At 32.3% G+C, this 13,737-nt stretch overlaps 3 protein-coding genes across 4 annotated transcripts in view; 1 reads left to right on the top strand and 2 right to left on the bottom strand.

The window, feature by feature from the left end:
- Nucleotides 1-3,143: 3,143 nt before the first annotated feature.
- On the bottom strand, nucleotides 3,144-4,378 carry LOC111425877 (THO complex 6). The gene is made up of 4 exons (XM_023060167.2): nucleotides 4,219-4,378; nucleotides 3,778-4,167; nucleotides 3,560-3,722; nucleotides 3,144-3,504 (listed from the first exon to the last, which is right to left on the bottom strand). The coding sequence occupies exons 1-4, from the start codon at nucleotides 4,317-4,319 to the stop codon at nucleotides 3,184-3,186; spliced, it is 975 nt and encodes a 324-aa protein (XP_022915935.1). The 5' UTR covers nucleotides 4,320-4,378; the 3' UTR covers nucleotides 3,144-3,183.
- Nucleotides 4,379-4,663: 285 nt separating this feature from the next.
- The window catches only part of LOC111426000 (DNA oxidative demethylase ALKBH2-like), a 42,291-nt gene continuing 33,217 nt past the window's right edge, over nucleotides 4,664-13,737 (bottom strand). The window contains exons 3-6 of the mRNA XM_071194319.1: nucleotides 5,342-5,644; nucleotides 5,106-5,290; nucleotides 4,897-5,051; nucleotides 4,664-4,844 (exon numbers count right to left, since the gene is read on the bottom strand). Coding sequence (XP_071050420.1) covers nucleotides 4,711-4,844; nucleotides 4,897-5,051; nucleotides 5,106-5,290; nucleotides 5,342-5,515 — 648 coding nt within the window. The 5' untranslated portion in view covers nucleotides 5,516-5,644 and the 3' untranslated portion in view covers nucleotides 4,664-4,710. The remainder of the gene's footprint in view (nucleotides 4,845-4,896; nucleotides 5,052-5,105; nucleotides 5,291-5,341; nucleotides 5,645-13,737) is intronic.
- Nucleotides 9,724-13,737, top strand: part of LOC111425998 (uncharacterized) — a 37,095-nt gene continuing 33,081 nt past the window's right edge. For both annotated transcript variants that reach the window (XM_023060326.2, XM_023060328.2), the window contains exon 1: nucleotides 9,724-9,987. The gene's annotated coding sequence lies outside the window, so the exon portion shown is untranslated. The remainder of the gene's footprint in view (nucleotides 9,988-13,737) is intronic.

Raw genomic sequence — 13,737 nt, forward strand, 5'->3', positions numbered from 1 at the left:
AATCTCGCCTCCGAGCTTATTATGGGAAACGCGCCGGTGCTGGTGTCGAAAACGCTCATCCTCTCTTCGGCGTCGGTATCAAGATTGAAAAATATTGGGGAACTTGTGGGCGGTTCGCTTCCCCGAAAGCGGCGGCGTTATTCTTCTCCTTTCCCTCCGTCTCGCTTTCTTCGCTTTCAGGGGCCCTAGTGCGGCGCGTTTTCTACGGGGGCGGTCGTTTCGTTGTTGTTGGCGTCTTCTTCTTCGGCGTTGTTGGGACTTTTGGTGGCGTGCGTGCGATGGGCGTATCCGGTCGTGAGTACGACCGGACTGACCTCCGACCTTCCAACCGAAGACGGTGAGAACTGAGAACTCACAAGAAAAAATTTTTTCTTAAAAAAGTCTTTGTTCTTTTTTAAGGTAAGTATCACAACATTGATAAATGTGTCTAATGACGAAGACAAAACGTTTAAAACTAGACAAGTAATTGAGGCTTGTTTATTGCTTCGGGGGTGTTTGGACGTAAGCACGTCAGACGCATTGTAAATGATTACGCAGCGTGCGTAATTGATTGGTTGAACACAAGATAGTTTGGGTGAGACTTGAGGAGTGTATAGCCGAAGGAAACTGTTAAGTCGTACCTGCGCTCTACCTCAATAGATCTAACCGATAACATCGGTATTGAACGATTACGGCACACACCACGATTATTCGCATCCTGTTTTGTTAAACCTTTGGTATAAATGACTAGAGTGTTAATTTTTTTTCTTCTTCAAATATAATCCTGTTTCGATTTATTACTTCCTTCCCGGTAGTTTAGTTTCCTATAACTAAACTACCAGGAAATTATGTTTTTTTTAATTCCCGTATAATTCATTGCTAATTTCTGAGAATACATAACAAACAAGATTCTCCTAGATTTAATGTGATTTAACAAGACTTGAAAGAGTTGGTACTTATTGGAATCCCTGAAATGTAACGGAGATTTCCGCCCGAACGCTTTCAGAGATATTAACTTATAAAAAAAGGCCCTACGTTTCCAGTGTGGCGTTCGTTCGCTGATCGGAGTAAATTACAGAGGGGGTCACGGTTCTGGTGCGGTCGTGCTCGGCCGACGATAAAATTAAAGATTATTTCCTCCAAATTCCCGGCGCGTCTCGCCATAAATCTAAAATTAAAAACCTCGCCATTTCCTCCCACAACGAAGGGGGCAGCGTGCAATTTTCGAAAGGATGGACCCCTTGGGTCGTATCGCTGTCGTGCCAGCAGAATCACGTGTGTATAAGAACGAACCGCGAGCCCGATTCCTTGCAATATATCTCATAAAACAAAATTACTCTGTAATTTGATGTTATCTTTACAATGTGATCATGACCAAGATCCGATAATGTACAACGGCTTTTTTCGATGTGTAACGTTTAATATTGCGACACAAAAGAAACGAGAGTTAATGGAATGTATCTGTATGTTAACATCAATTATTAAAGTTTATGAAAAAAAGACTGTCTGTAAGACTTCCACGTTCTTGCGATATCCGTTAATTTCAAATTACAAAAACAAATAATTTCTGCCAGCAAACGAACATTCTTCGAACCCTTTATCAACCGGTCTTATTAATTTTCCAATATTTCTCCACATTGATGAAGCTTAGAGCAAAAAGGTTACAGAGCAATGTGTAAAGGGTAAAATTTGCTACAACTTTTATTGTAAAAGTTTTTCTGTACCATGCTCGGAATTCCGTTTTTTTCCATTAACACTTGTGAAACTACGAATTATTCTAATTTTTATATTTTCCAATATATCTCTACATTGATGCATCTGAGAGCAAAAGTGTTACAAAGCAATGTGTAAAGGGTAAAATTTGTTACAACTTTTATTCTAAAAGTTTTTCTGTATCATGCTCGAAACACCGTTTTTTCCATTAACAACTTGCGAAACACCGAATTCTTCTAATTTTCATATTTTCGAATTTTTCTCGACATTGATGCATCTGAGAGCAAAAGTGTTAGGAAGCAATGTGTAAACGGTAAAATTTGCTACAACTTTTGTTCTAAAAGTTTTTCTGTATCATGCTCGGAATACCGTTTTTTTCCATTAACCACTTGTGAAACTACGAATTATTCTAATTTTTATATTTTCGAATATTTCTCCACATTGATGCATCTGAGAGCAAAAGTGTTAGGAAGCAATGTGTAAAGGGTAAAATTTGCTAAAAGTTTTGTTCTAAAAGTTTTTCTGTATCATGCTCGGAATACCGCTTTTTCCATTAACCACTTGTGAATCTACGAATTCTTCTAATTTTCATATTTTTTAATATTTCTCCACATTGATGCATCTGAGAGCAAAAGTGTTAGGAAGCCAATGTCTAAAGGGTAAAATTTGCTACAACTTCTGTTCTATAAGGTTTCCTATATTATGCTCGGAATACCGATTTTTTCCATTAACTACTTGTAAAACTACGAATTATTCCAATTTTCATATTTTCGAATATTTCTGCACATTTATGCATCTGAGAGCAAAAGTGTTAAGAAGCAATGTGTAAAGGGTAAATGACTTCCACGTTGGTGGGATATCCGTTAATTTCAGATTACAAAAACAAATGGTTTCTGCCAGTAAACGGACATTCCTCGAACCCTTTATCAATCATTTTATATAGTAGTTTTAATGTTCTAAACAGCAGTTTTGATTGGAAAAACTTTTTGTGAGCGAAGTAGCATACATTTCCAGCGCCTATTCTGTCTTGTATTCAGTGTTGTGTACTATTATCATTTCTGACAAAAATGCCCAGGTTATGGAAGCAAATAAAAATGTTAATAAACATGATTTTGGTGCATAAGTTCAACCAACAATGTGAGTAAATTGAGATATCAACTCTACAAAAAACTGGATTGCAAACATGTTAAAATGTAAAATTAATTATAAATTCATCAAACAAATTTTGACACATTTAAAAACGAAGATTATAATTATTATTGTATTTCCTTAAAATTTGACATATAAAAATTTTCTTTATTATAAGTGGTTACACAAATAACCTTATCACTATTTAGGGAACAGTTTATAAATGAATGTAGATATAGATAAAAACAACATCCAGCAGTCAGATTTTAATAAAAATTAAGTTGATAGTTAATGTGTAATAAAAAAGAAATAACAAAACAATATTATAAATCATACAAAACTTTTTTATTATAATAGTTATCTTTAATAAATCGATAACACTTGATCTCTATAATTAAAATTGCTACAAATATCAATTTTGGGGCTACTGCCAGCTAAACAAAGCACAGTGAATGGTTCTAATTGATAAGCAGCGCTATAAATGCTTGCGCTTGATGTTGGAATTTCGGAAATAATGTCTCCATTAAGACTCATTTGATAAAAATACTCTGAACTTCCCCCTGCTAACACATTATTGTCACAAAGATTTACAACATGAATTCCTCTATCTTCTATTGGAAAAACTGTTGAGGTGTTCAATGTTCGAAGATACCACATTGATAATCTTGGTCCCCCTCCACAAATCTACAATAAAAAATAATTTCAAATATTTATAGATTCCAAGTAATTTTAAACTTACTAATAAATCGTCGTTACAATAAATAGCTCCAATCCATTTACCCAATTCAGGCCTTCCAAGTTTGTCATTTTTAAATGGTTCAATTTTATTAGAAACTGCTTTTCTTCTTAAATCCCAAATGCAAACTAAACCATCTTCACCGCCAGATATTAACTCATTTCCACTAACAATAAGACAAAAATAAATATATCCCTTTTTTTTCTAAAATAACAACTTACTTTTTGTATAAAGAATGAATGTAATTGGAATGTTTACTCAATGTATTTACAGTAGCCCCAGTTTCTATATTTATAACATAAACATTATTATCGCCACAACCAACATATAAAACTTCACCATCTTTATCATAAACTATACAATTAACATCACATTTCTCCAGCTTATCTTTTAAAATGGGAAGATCATATTTCCAACTTGGTTTAGCATCTTTTGTACCTTTTACCGCTTTCCATTGGTAACCATAAAGATAACCTCTTGTACCAACAATTAGAAAATTAGTAGTGGTAACCAAACTATTAATTTGAATATCCTCTTCTACTAATATCGTGTTTTTAGGGGCCCTTTCTTGTTTTGAAGCATTTAAATCTGGCTTGATTATTTTTGCAATGCTGTAAGAATTGATATTTTTTTTTAAATAATATGCGGTAAAATCAACTTACTGAAATGTTAATATTTGTCCGTAGATATCACCGACTATTAAATAATTACCGCACGGTGAAAATGTTTGGCTTAAAACTGTGTTGTAATAATTTTTATTCATGATTTTAAAGTTGTTTATTACAACATAACCTAAAAATTATGACAATGTCACACTTAATGGTTTTAGAGATATGTAGCACGAGCGCCATCTATACGTCAGGAATATATCAATTAAAATATGACTATATAGGAATCTAACCTTAAACTCTTTATTTGAAATTATTCGAATGTAATTTATAACAATTTTCTAAAGGTAAAATTAAGTCTTGCATCTTTAGCTGTTTTTATGTTTGAATTAAAATAGCGTTGTAATAATTTTTATTTATTTTACATTTGATTATGTCAACATAACCTATAAGCCATCTATAGGGCAGGAATATGTCAAAAAAAATGATAATACAGGAATTTAACTTTAAATACTTTATTATTGTAATATTTGAAATTATTGCAATTTATAACAATTTTCTAAAGGTAAGATTAATCCGTGCACCTGGAGCTGATTTTCTAATAGGTAAGGAATGATACCAAAACTTATTTGTTGGTGGGTTCATTAATAATAAACTTCCATGTTGTAGGACAATTTTAACTAAAAATAAATGGAATAAATTAGTAATTATGGCCATAAAACTAAATAATACTTTTAGGAATATCTCGAATTTTCTTTCGAGCATCAGCATGTTTTAAAACAAATTCCCTTTCTTGTCCTAACGATAAAGATGCAATTGGAGTTTGAGGATCTAATTCTCCTTCATCATCTCTATGCTCGCCGATGTGATCTGAACCATTTCTATACCTAAAAATAAAATCGTTTGCTTAACTTTTTAGGGTTAATATTTATAATAAAGACCTATTAACAAGAACGAAATTATATTTATAATTGGTAATTTCTTCAAGATAATTGCGAATAAATTCTAGTTGTGGTGTCCAAGGTTTTGCAGGAATTGTTACACCGGAAAATTTATAAGAAACTCCTTCATCACCAAAAGCAACTTGTTGTCTAGGAATGTTGTGATATTTTCCAAAGACTTTAACCTAAAAAGTTAATGTTTTTAGGGCTGTTTTAATCAATGAAAATTAATTTACCTTTGTCAAATCACCAGTGTAATACTGTATTGAATCTTCAAGTTTTAAAAATATGTCACTTGCCAGTTGCTTATTAAATATTAACGAATAATCTAGATCTAACCCCTCTGCAGAGTATTTTTTCCATGTTACTTTTTGTTGAGATAATTTCTTTAATTCTAATTCTAAATCCATTTTTTAGGTAAACATATACAGAGATGTTTTAACACATTTTGCGTTTTATACACAAACGTTAATAATATAATTCGAACGACTTCAGTTTTCTCATCTAGAATACTCGAGCAGCTTTGGTTGCATAAAAATCTTCAAAAAGAATTTTTATTAATAAATAACATATTTATTTGAATTAATTATTATTAATACATCTGTAATTATGGATATGATTATTATCAACATTATAATTAATTCGTTGCTACATTTTGTAATATCTCTAATTATCATAAATCTACCAACGTTTATTTAATAATAAACTTCTATTAGATGTGTCCCCGTAAACCAATAAGTATACATTTAAAAATAAACATCATTAATACCGTGTTTATTATAAACACCTACACAAACAATCAATATTTGCGGAAAGCGTGCATCAAGTTCTCTACGCGTACAGACGATTTCACGGTTCATTGAAAACCTGTTGTTCCGGAAAGTACACAAACGCTTCGTTGGCAAATTTTACTCCCTTTTCATGCTAATAAATTGTTTACCTTCCCATATTGTGCACTAAGTTATAAAAACTTAAAGAATTTTTTATGGTTACTTATAAAAGCGCTGTTGAGCAACAAAAATTTTTCCTTGCTCAAGGCTGCACATTCATCCTGGTTGTCTTTAAATTAGAATTTTACGGAAAATCAGAGAAATCTGAGAACACTAAGGAAATAAATTTAATTGCAGACTTTCTGATGAAATTGGCCAATTTTAATAAATCTAATTAAAAAAAAAGGTGTATTAGAACACCAGTACATTGATAGATGTTTCAAAGATAACAAACTGACCAATAAAGGTTCGATTGAGTATTTATTAATGTAAGAAACGGTGAGTAGATTTGATTTTCAATACATTTTTTCTCTATATTTTTTACTTTTTGCAGGTTGTACTACCCCAAGTTTTGTTTAAATAAAACGGGTTTGCCAAATTCTTTATAGTATGGTGAGAAAATCATGGAAAGAATGTCAGGAAATTGCGGAACTGAAATAGTTGTTACCTATATATAAGCTGAATTTAAACAAAAATCCGAATAGTCATGTTGTTACTGTTCCAAGTATGGAGTTGAATACTTAAAACATCATTCTTGGACAGAACTACTGTTAGGGACATTTTGGCTCTCTGCTACCAATACATTTATATCACCAAAAAGGTAGATCTCCAAGGTACTCTAATGCGAAATGCAGGCCACTGAAGGAAGTGAAGAAAACCAGAAATCGTTTTTTCGTTGCCTTGATGGTAGTGATAACTAATAATCAGAATAAGCAGATTAATTTAAGGCAATTGGTTTAATTATTACATTGTTGATACGAAATTTCACAATAGGAATTACGTCTTCTTCAGATGTGACATTGACTTGTCAGGTTTGTTGCGTTATTTGGTTACTTTTAATTGTATTGGTATTCTATAATACAAAGCACCGTGATCTATGTAGAGAAACACAAATAGAAGTCACAAAAGAGAAAGTTCTTAAAGAAGTAGCGGGTTGTCTATGGGATACTGTATGGCGGAATTGATTTAACTAACATATGGCACCGAGACGACAGCAGAGACAAAGAAGATTAAGCAAAAGGCGAGAGTAATGGCACTGAAACCAACACATCCATTAGAGATATATGTAACATACTGGATGTAGTTAAATGGACTAAAACCAGAAAAAAGAAGTGTAAGGAGCATGTAGAATGAAAGAAAGAGACTACAATCTCCCAACAAATGGGTTCAGAGCTGGTTCTCTTCGACTGTGGAATACAACCCAAAACACGAGGCTTGACAAGCAGGGAATTGTCAAGGTTTATATATTAAAGGTTGTCTAAGTACCTATGCTGCAATACTTTGATTTAGTTTGTGGGCGAGGGGCAAGAGCAGGAGTGTTTCGTGACGTAAGCGATCACGGATTGCGCACGCAATCTCATGCCCATGTGGTGCTCCGTACATTTGTTTAATTTGAATTGCTTGGCGGTATTATTTTCCACATGTGACGTAATGCGCAGTATGGTTGCGTACGCATCTCGACAACCTCTTATATATAAACCTTGGGGAATTGTCTCGAGTCTAAAGTTGCAGAAAAAGTGGGTATTCTGTACACCTTTGATTCAGCATCTATTGATTAAGCAGGTTGAACCTTTTATATCAAATCATAACAGTGATAAATTGCTGATTTCAAAAAACATTTTTTATGGTATCTTGACCGACACTGATAATCTTTCTGGCATGGTGTCGAACTTGCGGCCTTTTATAACTGCTGTAGGTAAATGGTCTTTTTTTCCTAACATTGATTGCTTAGTTTCTTTTCAATGTGTCTTCCTACCAGAACTAATTTTTCTCGGGTCGTTTAAGATTCATATAGCAGATTATCCTACCCTTTACAATGCCCCTATAGAAACTAATTGGTATTGGAGGTATCTTTAGATGTTGATAAAGTAGCTGATGTGTTCTATAACTTTTTTGATTGATCTCTTTGACCGATGCGTGCCATACTATAAATGTCTTTTCTGCTTTACGTCATCAATAACAACAAATTTACTACTTAAAGTAAAAAGTCGAAAATTATACAGAAGCCATAAAAGTTTTAGCTAACTTTAAAGTGGAGTGAAAAGTAATTAAATAGAAAGTTTCGAATGATCTATTGTGACTGATTGCAAAAATTATTATTTGATCGAAGTGGAAGCAGTTAGATCCAAGAAACCCTGAAATTTAATATTCTTGTCTGCAGTGACTCGGCAAATGGGTTTCAAACATTATGATTGCGATCTGTGACTTGAAGAAGAAGACATAGCTCTCCGTTCTTTTAAATCAATAATATACAAAAAGCCAGGTGTACCATAGATTTGTTATACATTGATTGGTTAGAATGTCTTCCTTTTAGCCATTAATGTGATTTCAATTTCGTGTTTATTTCATCCTTTTCCTTTTTAACAGGAACCTGCCACTTCAACTTGGTGTCAAGTGTTATGTTTAAGTAAGTTGTTCCATTGTCGAAAAGAAGTATTGTTCCGTTAATAACCAAAAGTGAAGGGCTAAAACTTTTGATTCATTCAATTCTGCAATATTCTGGCTGTTTGCAATACTTGTCTGGAAGCCATCATGTTTGGTACAAATACGTCTACGAATACAGCCAGTATTATCTTATATAGATCTGGTGTATCACTGGTCTACAAGACATACAGTAGAGGGCCAAGAATACTTTCTAGAGGTACCCTTCCTTGAACTTCCTTTTAGTCTGAACATGCATACTCTTATTTAACCATAAATAATCTGTTGGTTGTGCACGAATATCAAGATTTCTACACATTGCCTCATGTAAAAGTCTTCACTTGTAAATAGTTACAATTATAGTAGCATGGATTATCAACCTCAGTGGTTATTCACAAGAAATGAATCTTTGACAAAGAAGTCGCAATATGCAAAAATGTTTAGAAACGCGTACAGAACAGTACGATCTCTTACATCCCCATTTAAAGATGATGTTATAAGCATTTGTCTGGGCAAAACTTACTTTGTAGATTTTGTTAAATTTGCCATAGTTGATATAATATAGTTATAATAGTTGTTGAGGTATTTCCGCAATACTAACGTTTAACACATAACATAATCATTACTTATATAATTTAATCTATGCAGCTGTGTATGATGCTTCCACATTCACTTGCTATTTCACAGTAACTCCCTAATGGTTAGAACTAATCGATTCAACTTGGTGTTGGTTTAACCATCATGTTTCTGCTTTACGCCTTCTTCAGGTATATTACAAAATGTGTCAAAAATAAAATGTTATAATTTTTATGAATTAATATACTCCTTTGTTATTTTGTAATGTATTAATCGTGACAAGAATAATTGTCTTCTCATACTTTTTACTATTGAATAAATCCATATTAACCCAAGAACCGATTTAAAATAAATTTAATATTCCTTTCATGATTTTAGTAGACATAGAAAAATCTCGCAATTCTCATGTATCTGGAGTCGATTAGCGACGTCGCGGCGCACTCAAGTTGGACCTCTTCTTCTATCAGGTCGTGAGTCGGATCGTCATGTACGCGAAGAATACCAACGAGGAGAAAACGAAGACGATGAGCACCGCGTAAAAGTGGATGGAAGTAAGACGGAAATTGCCGCGTCCCCGTCTCGCGCAACCCCCGCCTGGGTCGGGTTTCGCGTTCGCGGTGCCACCGAACCGACGATGTCCGCGTCGAGAACTCACCGTCAGTTCACCGTCGACGACGGCCTGACCCGGTGTTACAATCCGCGTTTATTATATCCGCACACGATATACACGTGGACCAACTTCGTCGTAAACCAGAAGAAAAAATCTTGATACTTCTTTGGTAACCAACCACCTAAATCACTCGACCTTAGTTTCAATGTGAAATGGTACATTAAAAGAAATTTTTATTGTCCACTTTTAGCATCTAGACGAGGGGCACTCGATTATATTTAATTTGGTGAGTAATTTTTGATTTTTTTAATATTCACTTTCTCGTTTTAAATAAATGGAAAAAATTTTGGTTTAAATTTAGATTTTAAGTGAAACGATTCAACATGTTGTATTATTGACGGTTCAAGTACGTTTTAATTTTAATTTTATGGCTTTATTAAATCAGGGTTATTACAATTTAATTTTTTAAACCTTCAAATTCTCTTTTGATTTATTCTTATTGTTATTTTTTTATGTTCTGCATACTTAAACTATTTAAAATTACAAAAATACCTGATTATATTAATTAAAATTAACAAAAACAATTAATTGTTATCAGGTGAAATGTTATTGTTTTTATTCATGATTCACAGTTTATATTTTCCCTCAAGTACATTTCAATTTTCTGCGTAGTTAGACAATTTAATTAACTTGTAGAAATTGTTCTATTGTAAAAGCAAAAGTTAGTAACCATTAAATTAAACTAAAACTTGGATTTTATTTACTACTTCTTAAGTTAATTCAATAATTAAACACGTTAGTTATTATTAAGTAGTGATAGAATATAATTTAATTGCAAGAATAATAAATAATTATTATAAATTAAATAATTTAAATTTGATTCAAAATTTAGCACATTACTCACGTCGAACACATCAGCCAGACATTCATCAGCCAGACATTCATTAGAGATATTTATTTATTAAAATATTTATTATCTGATTGAATTAAATTATCCCATAGAAATTGCACATAGTTTCACTGTAAGTTATACTAGCTGTTCTTTTTCTAATTTTTTTGTTATTACATCTACTTGATCCGTTTCATTACGTGAATCTCTTGACATTAAAATTTGATACCCACGGGTTTATGAAGTAATTTTTCAAAAACTATAGTCTTTGAACGAAAAACGTTACATTAATACATATAATAACGGCAAGTATTTAATTTTTGGAAAAGAATGGAAACAATGGTTAACTTTGCACCTCAATCTTTATCAAAGCTTATAAAATCCATAAAAATTCTTTCATTTAAATTTTTGAAAAAATTTGTGAATATCTTTATAAATATCCAAAACCTTATTAAAAGTGGAAAGAATATCTTGATATATTTAGAAATAACTAGACATCATAGAAAATGTTAAGATATTCTCTTGAAATCGTGGAAAATTTACAAACCTTTAATAAAAGTAGGGTCTATATAAAAGCCTTTTGGGAACGTCTCATTTAATTGGCAGGTCACCAAAGACTCTTAGATTACAATTTACTCGATGAAATATGCTATCCATAAATGATTAAATGCGTCTAAGAGTGCGATCAACAAAAGTGTATATCGATTTCAGTTTTTCAATCAAAATTGAATTGAGGTGTTTAAGCAAAAGTGCAGAAACTTTTTGGTTTTTTCTGGTCTTGTAGCTCTAATAACAGCGCGGGGATATTTTGTCACATTTTGTTCTTCGGAAATAGTCATTAATAATCTATGCATGACCTGTGGTTGTTGAAACCCGGCTTGGTTTGCTCTCAGGATCTATTTTTGATTTAATCTATCTAGTATTATTCTAGTTAATATTTTCCTTGACATGTTTGTTAATGTGAGCTCACCCATTTTCATTGTATTTTTCTGCCATATTTTTTCCAATAAGGCATAAAAGATATTCTCAAATCACTTCTCATTGCTTACTTATTTCCTCCTTAATGGGTTCCAATTTAGTAAAATGCAGTACATATATCCTGTTTGTCGTTACTTGAGTGTCCAATTTTTCTCTTCGGTTTGTTTTATTTTGTACATATATTTAGAATAATGCACCCATTTTTTTATTTCTTCCATAGTTGTATTTGGTTTTTCATCTTGGCTAGAGTCGATTCATGATGGTTTTTCATTACATTCTTAGAATTTCGTATTTATCTGATGCCTTTTCCTCGTTAGTTTCTTTATTATTGCATACAGTTTTCTTGTGTTATAGATTCTGGAAGCTTTTTCTGCTTCCTCAATCATATTTTTTAAATATTTTCGTTTTTCTCACCTATCTTTCTTTTAATCTTTCTAGATATTCTTGTTCTAGATATTTAGTTCGGAGTTGCTTCATCTATTTGTACAGTTCGTTCCAATTATTTACTTATACATTTTTCCTCTTTGTTCAATTACCTAACTGTGATGTTTCAATAGACAATTTTATCCCGTTTATCATGATTTGTAGCAATTCAATTTTCAGTTTGTCGCATTTTTTAGCGTTATCAAACCACCGTGTTATTTCGTTTTGTTTTGATTCTGATGTTCCCATAAGCTGTCATTAATTCGGTAAATTACTTTGATAACGTGAGCAGGCCATCAGTTGTACAGATGGAACGATGATTAAGAAATTAATAATTAATTAACAGATATGTAGGCAGTTAGTAGGACTAGTTGCTCTATTAATTGTTCTTATAAGGTAATTAATGATAATTAGTGATAGATACAATGTCCAAGCAGTTCAAGCAATTTGTTATTGTAATCAATTTATGAAGCGCTTCAAAAATTACTGAGTGAGCAAAATACAAACAAACAGTTACAACACCACATGACTCACAGCACAATTCTATTTATTCACAATGCACTCCCACAGATAATTCGATACAGATTCTAATGCGCTCAAGATTACTTTTACTTAGAATTAAAACAGCTCCATGTATGCGTTGAGGGCGTACAGAAAAGGTAGTTAAGTTCCGCTTTCCAATTTATTTCATTATTATGTATAATTGAAATTTCTCATGGATGTTCTGAACGCATTTATATAGATCATTTTAGGTTCTTTATTTCATTTTGTTGGGACGCTTCTACAGATAACCAAATGCTTAGCCATTTTCAAAGATTTCTTTAATTACAATTACTAAAATTTAAAGTTTCATTCAAAGTTTCTTACAAAACCAAATATGTTATTACTTGTTGCAAGAAAGAAATGTTTGTTTCTACTTTGTCCAAATTATCAATAACAATAATTACTTTTTTAAATTACTATTAAGTCCCGTAGATCATTGATAATTTTTTTTCATTTACGTTGAACTTACTTCCTTTGGGTTGGGTTGGGTTGGGTTTGGTTTGGTTTGGAGTGAGATGGGTTGGGTGTGGGTTCTGTAAACAGGGAGTATGGAGAAATAGGTACAACTTTGTACTACATAATATCTATGGATCAAATAGAAATAGGGATATAGTGATAACTATAAAGTTTACTAGAAGAACTATAAAGATGGGCAGGTCATGCGGTAAGAAATGGCGATGATGACCCAGCATAAAAAATATTTATGGCAGAACCTATAGGTACTAGAAATAGAGATTCTTACGGTGTAGATTGAAGCTCAACAAAGTCAAAGCTGTGGTCTGTGGTGGCGTTCCTATATTTTAAAGTTATACTTGGATGTGTGCTGCATTGATGTTTCTCTTTCTGTTCGTTATTGATGTAAAAGATGATGAGATGGACTTAAAGCCGAGAAGGAAAACTGTTGCTTTCATCTTCCTATATATACTTCTCCTGTTCCGTAATTTCTGCATTATTATCTTATTTACAAAGCATTAGTATTTTCTAATTTTGAGTATTCATGATTCAATACAAATTTTTTTAGCAATTCCTAGTAATCGTACAAACACATGTCTCTCATTACCTGACTAGCTATGGCTCATCGTGTAATGTATCCCTGCATTAATCTAACGATTTATTGTAAATATTATGGCTTTAGTGTTTAAATATTGTTTGAAATTAGAAACGTTGATTATACTACAAAGTTTTAACAAAAAATAAGTTATT

The sequence above is a fragment of the Onthophagus taurus genome, chromosome 2 (assembly GCF_036711975.1).
Source record: "Onthophagus taurus isolate NC chromosome 2, IU_Otau_3.0, whole genome shotgun sequence".
NCBI classification, from domain to species: Eukaryota; Metazoa; Arthropoda; class Insecta; order Coleoptera; family Scarabaeidae; genus Onthophagus; species Onthophagus taurus.